At 34.7% G+C, this 13542-nt stretch overlaps 1 protein-coding gene across 1 annotated transcript in view; it reads left to right on the top strand.

Annotated features, from left to right (window-relative positions):
- The window catches only part of NYAP2 (neuronal tyrosine-phosphorylated phosphoinositide-3-kinase adaptor 2), a gene marked incomplete at its 3' end in the record, with an annotated part of 128289 nt that overhangs the window by 101788 nt on the left and 12959 nt on the right, over nt 1–13542 (top strand). The window contains exon 5 of the mRNA XM_083363572.1: nt 6704–6807. Coding sequence (XP_083219698.1) covers nt 6704–6807 — 104 coding nt within the window. The remainder of the gene's footprint in view (nt 1–6703; nt 6808–13542) is intronic.

Raw genomic sequence — 13542 nt, 5'->3', positions numbered from 1 at the left:
TATTGGCTGAGTGAAATGAAATTTGAAATCTGAAATATCTTCAGGAGAGCAAGAAATGGTCTATATTATTTGATAAAACTGAATCAGTCACTATCACTACTCAGCCAACTCATTAACATTAAAAATGGAATAAAGAGTGAATGCGTGTTGCCCTAAATTTTAAAAAAGCAATTGCACTTTCCAAATATGTTGTTATTAGCCTACTAGTTAATAGACTGAAAAGACTTAATATGTTGGGGTATATGATGGCTTGAACTACACTTATGTCTGGACTGGTAGTGCTAAACTTGAATGAAAGCAAACTTATAAAAACACCCACACTTGCTAATGTGGGTTTCACTTGCTAATGTGAACAAATGTGTGTGCACATATCTTCCCTCCCTCCCTCCCTTCCTTCCTTCCTTCCTTCCTTCCTTCCTTCCTTCCTTCCTTCCCAAAACTGGCTTGAATCCAAATCTATGAAAGAAAAAAATAGTCTATTAATGAACTGAGATTATTAACAAAATGAGTTTCAATAAAATGGATTTGGATAGCACATTACTTACCCATTATATTCCTCAACAATAGCACCTCTGACACCATGATAACTATTGATTTTGTAATAAGTCTTCTCATTAGGTTAGGTTAAAAAGTATGAAATACTAACTATAACTATGTATTCTATGTGCATATGCATTTTGTCATTTTGTTAGTGGATAAGATCTTGGAAAAATTAAATGAATTTTTTTCTTTAATATTTTTCATCCGCTTTAATGTTACAAAATAGATCCCCAGTTGGGAAATAATTTAAATTAGTTACAATAAACTAAATATAATTGAACGTTTACAAATGCAATAAAAATATCTTAAAAATGAAATGAAAGTTTAAGTAACATTGGAGTTTAAGGACATTGGAGTTCCACTTTAACAAAAAGTCTAGTGTACAGATTAACATTCTCTGCACTAATCAAGTGTTCTTTGAGCAGGAGGGAATTTCACAACCAGAATAATCTCTTATGGGTTGCTAGATAGTACATTGCTGGTATATAAAGAAGCCTCAGGAAGATATCCCCAGTAGATTTTAATTGCTAGGCAGGTACAAAAGGGAGTACACATTATACAAACAATAGAAGGCATTGTATGTCATTACAAGCACTTTGAACCTAGCAAATTAGCAGCAACCTAGCCATGACAATTTGGACCAGCTTCAACTTCTAGCTCAACCTCAAAGGTAACCTAGATATTGAACTGAAATTACCTAGTCAAGACCCAATTCTACGATCATGCTTTGTGAAACAGAAGGAGCTGAATAAAACTAATGCTATCTATCAAGTTTACATTGCTTCAGATTTAAAGGAGGAGAAAATGGCATGTGCATGGGGGTACTAATAGATCACCTGCTGACAATGGTTAAAGTTGCTGTCTCTTTTCTTGGATCCCAAGCTATCCAGCTGCAGCAGAATTGTAAGAAAAAAAACAGATTGGGGTATTAACAGGTGCCATATTCTCTTTGCAACTATAACACTGTAGAGCTTTGTTACCTACATACATCCACAGGAAATACAGTTTCAATTTTCTTCATGTGGAATTTGAACTAAAGATTAGAAGTATAAAAAGCAGATTAGCAATCTGGAGACAATATTTTAAAAATATAGTAGTTGACTTCTCTTTTACTTGCCAAATCAAGTACTTCTTTATAAAAATTGTCCTTGCTTGCTATAAGGATGAATAGAGTAGAATGATCTCAGCAATGGAGCCAGCTAACAACTGAATGGTACTCAGGTGAGACTGGTTTTGCACAGTGAGATAAAGGAAATGCATGGTAGTTTTCATTTTTCCACTACAATTAAAATAGAAAGCAACAGGCCGTTCTCTCCTCCAAGTCCTCATCCATCTTAAAGAACAGTTGTGCTCTGGATTTTGTCTTTCTGTTGTAGAATTCACTGTTGCTACTAAGTGATGTTGACCACTTAGGTCTTTCTCACTATAAGTGACATACTACAATACTGTACCACTGAGAGCAAACTAATTCCCTACTGAATCTGCAAATATATTGCTGCCTTTGACTGGTGCGTTCATTCTTGTATTTTGTAGCTCTTCAATAATGTTGCAAGGATGCTTCTTCTCTGATGGTTTTAAGACATCTTCCACCAGGAAACAGATTTCAGTGATTTTTTTAATACATGCCACCACCTTAAGAATATGCTGTTGCTTTTTCAGTGAAGACCACAAGGGGATCACAAAATGGAATTCTTTACTGGGCTTAATGGTGGATATTTTGAAGAACATTTTCTACAAGCCTATAGCTTCTAGGAGATGATATTTTGCTTTGCCATCTGCTGTTGGAAGCATGCACTGCATCTCATTTTCAAATACTTCAAATATTATGTTCCCTCTCTCTGAATGTTTTTAATAACTTAATATTTCAGATACAATGCTTGCCAAATCATTAAGCAAACCAGAAAAAAATGAGGAACCCATTCTATCTGATTCTTAAACTTAGATATTATGATAAAATTATGGAAAAGGCTGCTCTTCTCTCTTTCCCATTTCTTCTTTGAAATGTGGTTTTAATTCATTTCCAAATATTTAATAGATGAATATACAGGATTATACCCTCACTATCCCTGTTTACAAAAATGTGTATGTACATAATCCCAGTATGTGTGTTGTTCAATGTTGCTGAATCAAATATATAAAATATAAATGATGTGCAAGGAGTATTTCCAAAAAATTAATAATTCTGATTGCAGTTGTGGAGAAGTTTGCATCTTTATATCAACTGGGATGGATTCTAACTTCTGTGTTACTATATAGAAAGTCAGGGCCTCATATCCCATCATATAAAAACGGCATGTCTGACCTGTTCCATATATTGGATAAAAGAGTCAGTTGAAAATTGAAGGAGCAAGTGTAGAAAAAGTTTCAAAATAAGTGCCTAAGTGCATAATGATGTAAATATTTAAAGAATGCTACACGTTTTTCTTGGCAGATAAGAAAATATTCCTAAAATGTAGTCTATTTGATTGCCTACATCATTGCTCAGTTATTTTCACTATAACTACTATCATTAATACTACTATGATTTGAACATCTTACAAGCTAAGTCCTAAGCTAAAAAATGTTGTAGGGTTCTTTTTTTCTTAAAAGGAAATCCCATTAACTAATTTTGCCTGCAAGATATTATTTGCAATATTAATTAAAATAATTGCAATATGAAGTTTGCGACTCTATGAATTTTCCCAGTGATCTGAACTACAAGGATCTACCTGTTTCGTGTCTGTGGGATGTTTCATATGTGTCTCTGGAAGGGAAAGGAGGGATATTACATTTTTTTAAAAAAAATCATGTTGGAAATGTGCATATATAATGTGTAGTATTGTGATGGCATGATTGTTGTGGTTTGTTTGAATCGATTTTATCTTCTGAAACATGCAAAAACAGGAAAATGCATTTGAATGGCGGTAATGGTGAAGAGTTTAAAGAAAATGTGTATTTACTATTCCCCCCCCCCCTTCCAAATTCTGATCCTTGGAGACTGCATGGACAAGTTTTATTGGCAAGGCTTTTAAGAAGTGGTTTGCAATTGTCTCCTTCTGAAGGCTCAGAGGGAGTGTCTTGCCCAGCTGGGTTTGTGCCTAAGGCAAGGGAAGAAAACACAGTCATCCAGTTTCTAGCCTGATGCCTTAACTGCTACACCAATACACCACTCTAAACCCCAAGAATTAGGACTTCATCTCTTCAATAATTCACTTCTCCCAGAGAATCAATATCTTTGGTACCAACCACTCCAACTGTCTCTAAAGCGCTACAAGGTCTGCAAAAAAAGAACATTGGATGCTATAACTGGCCCATGGGCTGCAAGCTGCCCACCCTTGGTCTAGATGTTATTATTTAGTTTCAGAAACTGGCAACATATAGTATGACAGTTTGAACTCTGAAACTTCTATAGGTTTAAATTAGGCTCTTAGCTCTTTTTAAATATAAGCAACATTCCAATTTTCACAAAATACATCTTGTTTATAATTTGTGGCCAGCATATAAGACAGATGCACTGCAGGATCTAGATTACAAGTATTCTGCAGTACTTTGGTTAAGTTGGTAAACTAATCAAGTTATTAGGAAACCAATTAAATAAAAAATGTGGGAGTTTCTAGGGGGAGGAAGTATAGGAGGCCAAGAAGTTGCAGAGGGCTTGAGAGACAGCCAGAAAAAAAGAAACCCCACCACTCTCTCTCTCTCCACAATAATATAATATAATGACCTCAAAAACACAACAAAATAAATGTCCAAATATCCTGAAAATAGTAGCAGAACATCCAGATTAAACCATAGTTTCATTCCATACAGCATTGAAACCTTGTGAACGCTCAGGCTTTCTCCTTCCGTTATATATTCAAGATGGACAGTATTTAATATTTTATTGTTATGTATATGTAGGGGAGTGGGTCTATGCATATGTTGTATATAGTATGTTTTAGGTGTGTGTCATGTATGTGTTTCACTTTGAGAGCAGGCAACTAAATTTCATTTTTGATGTGTGCCGTTGTGCCCACAGTAAAATGACAATAAAGATTATCTTATCTTATCTTAAATGAAATAGTAAACCAGAATAAAAAAAATTACATGGAAGATTGATGGAATGCAATTTTCAGCATTTCATTCCTAGTTACATATATGTAAGGTTTTTGAATTTTGCATAGTAATGAATACACTTTACAGCCTTCTCCACCCTGGTTGTTTCCAGCTGTGTTGGCCAATAGTAGCAATGGTAGATCTTATCTGGAGGCTCCCAGGTTATGCAGGATAGGGCCCGCAACCTGGGTGTCCTCCTAGACTCGCAGCTCTCCCTAGAAGACCACATAGGAGCTGTGACCAAGGGGGCCTTCTCCCGGGTTCGACTAGTTCGCCAACTACGGCCTTATCTAGACCTGGATTCCTTACGTACAGTCACCCATGCCCTTGTGACCTCTCGCCTAGACTATTGTAACGCTCTCTACATGGGGCTGCCCTTGAGATCCACTCGGAAGCTTCAGCTGGTGCAAAGTGCGGCGGCACGGACACTCTTGGGAGCCTCCCGATACTCCCATATCACACCTCTCCTCCGTGCGCTGCTCTGGCTTCCGGTTGCCTTCCGAGTGAAGTTCAAGGTGCTAACAATGACATACAAAGCCCTACATGGCATGGGTCCGGACTACCTACGGGAGCACCTTCTGCCGATGTCAGCACCCCACCGTCCTGTGCGCTCCCACAGAGAGGGCCTCCTCAGGGTGCCACCGCTCAAGGAATGTCGGCTGGTGGCCCCCAGGGGGAGGGCATTCTCAGTGGGTGCGCCGGCCCTCTGGAACAGTTTACCAACCGAAATCCGGATGGCCCCCGACCTCCGTACCTTCCGTCGCGACTTAAAAACTTTCCTGTTCCAGCAGTCCGGCCTGGCATGATAGCGTTAATTGGGGTCCCAGTTTGTTTTCACTATTGTTTTTATTACTTTTTATTGTTCATCTGTATACCTTCCTTCCTCTGTATACCGCCCCGAGTCCCTCGGGAGAAGGGCGGTTTATAAAAACTAATAAATAAATAAATAAATAAATAAATAAATAAATAAATAAATAAATAAATAAATAAATAAATATAATAACATTCATCATGTGAACAGCAGCAATAGTCTCTCAAATGAAAAGTGGAGGTGGTAGAAATAAAACATATCCATTTGTTCTCTATCTTCTTGTAAATTATTTTATACTAATAAACATTTTTTCCATTAGTTTGGAAGCAAAAAAATAAGAGAGTGGAGCATTCACAGAAGACTTCTAAAATGAGAGAACTTGACATTTTTACAGACATATCATCCTAGAAAGTAAAAAGCAACAAATACCATTTCTCTCTTTCTTTGATGTCAGATGAAAGGATTTTGTTATTATAGACATAATAATCTTTAAGGAGGATGTGCATGCCCAGCTGAAAAGGCTGAAATGGAAGAAAACAACTCAGAAATTGTGGTAGGCAAGGATTTGTAGGATTTGTTTTTATGCTCAGCAATACACAATGGCCTAAGATGGTGGTCTAACAGCAAGCATGCACAGCTACCAAATCTACAAATATTTATAACTATTAGGAGATAAGTACTAAGTTGACCACTTCATATTATATTGGAATGAAGGAAAACAATGGAAATTATGTTTCAAGAGCCAACTGGACTGTTTTTTTGAGGCAAAAGAATATGTTTTGCTTCATCAGCTTTTTGGATGAATGTCTTCTTACTCAAAAAACAGGCTGAGTTGCATTTTGAAAAAAAACACCTTTGAGAAAATTATGACCTGGATGACTGAGAATCTTCATAAACAATGGAAATTATAGTAGAAAAAAGCTTCTAATTTTTTTTGGTCAACCAATCCTTTGTTTTCATCAAACATTCACAGCTACCAAATCTACACATATTTTTTTATGTATGAAATAGTTTTCAAGACACTATTAAAAGATATAATCTTCCTCGAGTTAGTGTTGGGAGAGAAACACATCCATGAGATGCTGATTTTAGAGTTTCTGCTAGAATTTTTACCGATTTTCCAACTTGAAATGACAGGAAACATTGCCTTCATTTTCAGCAGCCATGATGAAAAGGTTGCAGAGTTCTATGAAGCCCTGGAGCTACAGTTTATTCAGAGTGGTCTCTTAATTTAAGAGACTGTAGAAGTCTTCTCTAATCCATCCATTTTCTTTCCAGAACTGAAATCAAGCTGCAGATTAGGGAGATCTGCTTCCACATCAGGTGTTCCTCCTCCCTCTGTTCCTCCTCTCAGGCAAGCCAGTGAACTGCAACCGAGCCAGGTACCATCGTTAGCCAATCGTGAATGACTTCCTGTGATGCCACATGCCAAATGTTCTCCCTTCTGTGTTTGTCTACCATCTGTAATTGTAAATTGTTCTTCTGCGTGTTTGGTTTGATTTCTGTTTTTATGATATATGTGTGTGTGTGTGTCCCTTTCATAAGCAAAGAAACCTTATCATTTCTAGCATTAAGCTTTCTTTGCAATGGTCTCCTCTTTAACATTTATTTGTCTCCATTCTGTAATATGAATATGGATCCTTTTTTTACTCTGTGTATTTGTTGAATATCTTTTTGTTTTGTTTTAAAAAATGGTCCTGCGTAGTAATTTTCTTTTCTGAAAAATCCTGCTGAAAAGCAGCATTTTATAAATTTGACTTTTATATAATGTATATTTCTTTTAAGCATCTTGTCTATGCCATTTTGTACTAGACTTCTCAGTGACTTTGTATACACAGTTTGAACTTGAATCTCTTTGTATTCTGTCATTTTGAGTTTAGTGCAGGAATAATTAAATAAAATTGATGTGTGTGTGTGTGTGTATATGTGTGTGTATATCATGATTCTGTGTGTATGCATATATACTGTATATACACACATAAATCCATGCACATACATACTAAAAATATACAATTTAAGAAAAAGTTTGTTTCCTATTTGTTTGAAGTAATTTTGTTCCTTTGAAACTCCTAAATTACATATAATCATATTGGGACCGGTTCATAATATCCCGTTTTTATAAAATAGCAAAGACTTTACAATAACCTGTTTAAATGTTAATAGAATTTCCATGGACTATGAATACCTGGGAGATTGGTGTGTTCTTTGGACATGGTTTTGTATTTTCCTTCAATAGTGGGGGTCCAATGTTATTTAATATTTGGGTACTGGGCAGGTTTTGCTCTGTGGCAATATGAAATTGGTATGGTCCTCAAACTGTTTGAGAAAATTTATATGTTAAAGGAAATGTAATTCTTTGGATAAAAGCTGTTAGGGATAACTTTTTTCTAGCTTATCAAAGGAATCTTTACATACAGAGAGAGAAAAGTTATCTCATTCATTTTTTATCAAGAAGCATTTGGGTTTTTTTTTCTTCTCAACACAGTGATTTATTGATATGACTTGTAGACCATACCTAATTGTTCAGCTGCTTTTTCTAGGTGGTTTATGATTCTTTCTATATGTTAGCCCACATTTTGACTCTACAGTTATATTGCCCTCTAGTGTAATTTACTCCCAATAAATATATTCATGTGTTGTAGATAAATAGTGCATTTGAGACTCTGCTCATAACAGAAAGCAACTATTCTCTTCCCAAATGTGTCTCCAGTTTCAGTCTGTTTGCCACCATCTCATATAGAAACAATGCTGTCCTAGCTTTTGAAAATTTGAATGAATCTACATACAAGCACACCTCAACTTATGACCATTTGCTTAATGATAATTTGAACTTAGAATGGCACTGAAAAAATGACTGATGATCTCTCGCAGTTAGGACCATCACAGCATTGCTGCAATCACATGATAATAGTTCATGTGCCTGACAGCTAGCATGTATTTACAGAAGTTGCTGTGTCTCTGCATGACATAATCACCATTTGTGATCTTCCCAGGGACCTTCCAATAAGCAAACTCAACAGCAGAAGCCAGCTTTACTTAACAACTACATGATTCACTTAATGAGCAGAGCAAAAAATGTAGAATCAAATGTGACTCACTTAAAAACCTCACTATTTAGTGATGAAATTTCTAGTTCCGACTGTGGTCATAATTTGAGGACTACCTATAGTGACAGAATGCTTTGACTGGAATGTTTTGCAGGTCCTCAAAACTTTTGTAAGCTCTTCATTAAACCCTTCAAATTAGCACATCAGGAAATGAACTAGGCAAGAATCTTTTTATCCCAATGAGCTCTTTTTCTAGTTGAAGTCAGGTTTTGTTTTATGCTTCAGATGTGATAGTCTCATTTTACAAACTGAAAGGGTAGAGTTCCTTGTAACTTATGCAGGCTAGAATGTCACCAAAATTATTACTTTAAGAGAAAGAGAACAGCAATTTAGATAATCTGGGGAGAAACAGTAGTCTGGAGGAGGATCTGTTTAGCATACTGACAAAGTGATATTGTCCCAAACCTGATATAAAATAACTACTGGAAAATGTTCTTCCTGCCATGATGGTATGCCATCCATATCCATTCCTTATTTTGAAATGAACACTCATGCCATAAAATTACAGCATAAGCATAGCTCTTTAGTGTTTTGCTATATATATTTTTGGATATGTAGCCACATTAGCTATATTATAAAATGGGATGCAATGTTGGGAATTGATGTAGATAGATAGGTAGAAAGATAGAATAGGCACTTAATAAAATATATATCCAATTTAAAATGACTATTTGCAATATGCTGAAGTTTTGCATCTGCAGAAGTTGCAGAGAAGAAGCGTCAGTCTTTGTATACAACATGGAGGGGGGAAAAAGAAGACATACTTACGGTAGCTTTATTATATGATTATTGAGATCATATCCAATGACATTTTTATGTAAGTGAAAGAATTAGCTTACGAAATAGCATATTCAATTATCTCATAGCATGTTATAGGATCAAAAACTGGTGGAACAGGGCCTTATTTCACTTAAGTGTTATTAATGTCTTTCCTTAAATCCAAAGTATGAAGGCAATATTTAATCCCTCTTTTGATTTACATTTGTTTTGAAAATCTATTATGAGATGTAAAATGTTAAAGACACTTTCATATTTTAACTAGTTTATGGAGGAAATGGATGAAAGGAAATAAAAGAACATCTAACATTACAGTTGCTATGTTTTGTGTGGTTGGCCTGTAACATCCATTAAGAATAGTAAAAATAGAGTTAGTTACAAGTTTAACTTAAAACAACCAGTTGCGTGTCTGAATGTCATAGCCATACATGAACCAACAACTGAAATTTCTCATGATTAACTCAAATACACTATTTCTAGATGGGGTAAAAATACTTAGAAATTAATACATTCGCCCAGTGTTAAGGATTCAGGGTTACCGATTCACATACAAACCAGCTTTACTACTTTACTAACTGGACTTCACATTTGTAGATTTTTAGTTAAGCTTGAAAGTGTAATGTGCTTGAGCTCCCTTCCACTTTAGCTTTCTTTTCTAAAAATTGTATAATCTCCAGCATTTTTATTTATACCAGTTTTGTAGTAATCAATAATTTCATATGTCAAATCTAGATACTAAGATGTGGATTTATTATGATGGGCACTGATACATCATCATCATCATCATCATCCTCTCCCAAATCCTTAGACAATCCCAGTGAGTTATAACAGCAACCAAACAAAAAGCATAACCACCATGCTAACATAAGACATATTACAAAAATAGAAATAGATAAGTGACAATTATGCTGGATCAATCACAAATGGTAAAACAGGTAATGTTTCAAGGCACTCTGGGATGCTTTTACTAATTTCTATAAGATCATCAACAAGTGGACCACTCTAGCATCTTAGGGAGAATGATAGCACTATGTAGAAGAGTTTTTCTGGCATATCATCCACTGACCTTACCAGCTTAGGACATCACCATCAGCCTCTTCCTGATGTCCTCAAACAGGTTGATTTAAGGCAGTCTTATAGCATCTGTCTGCCTTTTAGATGTGCCAAGAGATAAGTTTATAAGTTGAAAGTAGCATCCATCTAATTAGCATAAACTGTATCCAAAAACCTACAGTATTGCTAAGCAATGGTAAGCAGGGCCCATGAAATAGGTGTAAAGTTATCCCAGCAATGAGCGCAGTCATAACTTTGACTATTGCTTTACAAACTGACTGTAACTTCTGTTCAAAGGCATGTTAGTGCATTGCAGAAACCTAACAATATGGCAATGAAGCCACATGAGTCATTGTAGCCAGAATCTCTCACTTCGAGAAATTTCCAACCCAGAACTGAACAAAGTTTTTTCTGCAGAGATGTTGCAATGTGTTAGAAAAGGTTTCCTTAGAATCTGACTAGTTTTAGATTTAACCCATAATTGAAAAAGCTTTATACTACTTTTTGAAACACTTCAGAATTATAATAAATAAAAAGGATCATTGATAGGTTTCCAAAGGTGTCAGAAAGCATTGGTAAATATATGTATTTTTTTTAAAAAAAAAGAAGTTTCAAATAGCTGTTTTGGATCAATGGCTCCATCTTATGGCAAATAACGAATGTGCAGGATTTTATTTTTATAAATTAGTTTTCTTCAACTTGCTTTCTTCAGGTATTTTGTAGTAGATACCCATTATTCCTAGGTCACTATGATATAAAGCAGACTTATATAAAATTATGATAAGAAATGTTGCTGTCCTGTCATTTAATACTTTATAATTTTACCCTGACCATGAGAGAATTTTTTTTTATCATAAGTCTGTTGGCTTTTCTTTATTTTTCTTCTTGTTAGTTATAAACTCAGTTAAATACATAGTAATGGTAATTAGTAATAGTCAGATTTTTTGATATATTATCAATCAAAAATGTAAAATAATTATATTTTATTTTCAGCACATATCAGCACTTCAAACAGAGTTGCCTAAAAATGGGGAAAAATCAAATACCTAATTTATGAATGTTGAAATTTTCAAGCATTTTTTTTCTTGACATAACATCTCTTCTGCATTTATTTTGGAAGAACTTCACATACTGTTCAAATGAGGTATTAAATAAGGAGAAATTTATTGCAAAGTGCTGTAGTTCTTATTTTGGAATTAATACAAGAATGTACATAGATATTCTTTGGTTGCTCCTTAATTTTATGATGCAGTTTTTGGATCAAAATCCATACACAGTAATATATTTATGGGAAACTGCATGCAAGCAGCAAATGAAAAATGACAGCATAAAGATGTGTTTGTTAAGGAAAATGGATTGGGAGATGTATATATTGGGAGAAATGTATTACAGAATTGAATATGATTCATAACACTGGATCTAAATTTTCAAGCACATGTTTACAATGCTATCACTACTATGATACTATAGCACTATGATACTACAGAAATAGTTTATTGAGCTAGAAGTTTAAAGAGTATCTGAACATAATTAAACATTGATCATAATTTAAAAATCCCAATCCGCATGGATAGTGCTTCTTATCCTATTATATTTCTGAGGTTTAAATCACATTTTCTAAAGGGCATAATTTATCTCACCCACCCACCCACTTCACATTCAAATTTTATTATAGCTGTTTTAAAAATGTTCTTTCTCCCTCCACTTTCAAAAAAGGAGGCACCTCTATTCTTCTGCTTCTGAATGCCCAGGTTCCTTTTAGCCATCATATTGTGCAGGACAAAAGCACCAAATGACTTTTAGTTTAGAAATATGGAAATATCTACTGCAACCAGGATTGGGAAAGGAATTTCTAAGAAGCAAAAACAATATTTTAGAGTTTTCTTTAGATTCTTTAATTCTCCATCACTTTGAGTAATTGGAGACCTTCACCAGTCTAATAGTATTTTTGGGACAAAATGCCCAATGGAAATATAAGCCCATGAGAAGAATCAGTCTTATACTCTATCAGCAAGGGTAGCCTTTTTGAAGTTAAATCCTCTTTATATTTGCGAATTTCTTGGCCTTGCCCAAATTCTGAGAATTCAATCTACATATCTAGAAGATGCCATGGTTGGGGAAAAACTGAGCAAAAATGACCTTAAAACTTAAAATCTCCATTGAGTCAGGCTTGGCCCTGACTTTATAGACATGTTTGTTGTTGTTGTTGTTGTTGTTGTTGTTGTTGTTGTTATTATTATTATTATTATTATTATTATTATTATTATTATTATTTGGCAGGTGACTTGCCAGTGTCTTCTTCTGGAATGCTTCTTGTATAGTCTTATTAAGGCTATAATCATAAGACTTTCTGATGGCCTCCATTTAAATGGTAACAATGTCTGACCCTAAATAGCTTTTTTAGTTGAGCCAGGGTTGACTTGATACTTAACACTTTTAGAATTATTCTATAAGTGCCTTTTGGGAGGTGGGTTCATTTGTAAAAGCAGCAGGGAAATTCATTCCTGCAGTTTTCTAATTCTATTGATATATGTGTCAGTGGCTACTGAAACTGTCAAATGCTTCCCTGAACAACATAATTGTTAGGGGTGTGAGAATATTTGATTTGGAGTTTCAGTTCAAAGTAAATTAGCTTAAATCTCCATACTGAATCAATTTTTCAACTTAAATGCTTATTCTAAATATAAATGTTAATTCACATTCAGTATATCCAAACTGATTTAAATTGAGTTGATTTGATATGGATTACTTTGCACATGCCCATGTGCATTTTTATACTCTGAATCATTATGAATGAAATTGTTCCAGTTTCAATGTGTCAATCAACAGTTCAAACTGAACTAATGCAATGATCCCTATCAAATAGTCACACAAGTAGAATCACATACTCCTAATAAATATTAGATCTATCAAATCAATGCAAAGAGAAGTAAAACTACCTGGGCCTAAAAAGCACTGTAAAAATTAAATTCAACTGTACTTTACAATACAAAATGAGGTCCTTGAAAGGAAATGAAAAAAAATTATAATTTCTTTCTATTCTGAACATGTACAAGTGAAGATGTATAACAAAAAATTATCAAAAATTGACTGATTGAAATCCTCATCCTGAAGCAGATTTAGGAAATATTTTCAGCAAGGGAGAATCATATTCTATCTATCAAGTTAAAAATAAGTGAT

Source organism: Vipera ursinii (genome assembly GCF_947247035.1).
Source record: "Vipera ursinii genome assembly, chromosome: 5".
NCBI lineage: Eukaryota > Metazoa > Chordata > Lepidosauria > Squamata > Viperidae > Vipera > Vipera ursinii.
Note: the sequence above shows the minus strand (reverse complement) of the source record. Positions and strands in the feature narration are given on the sequence as shown.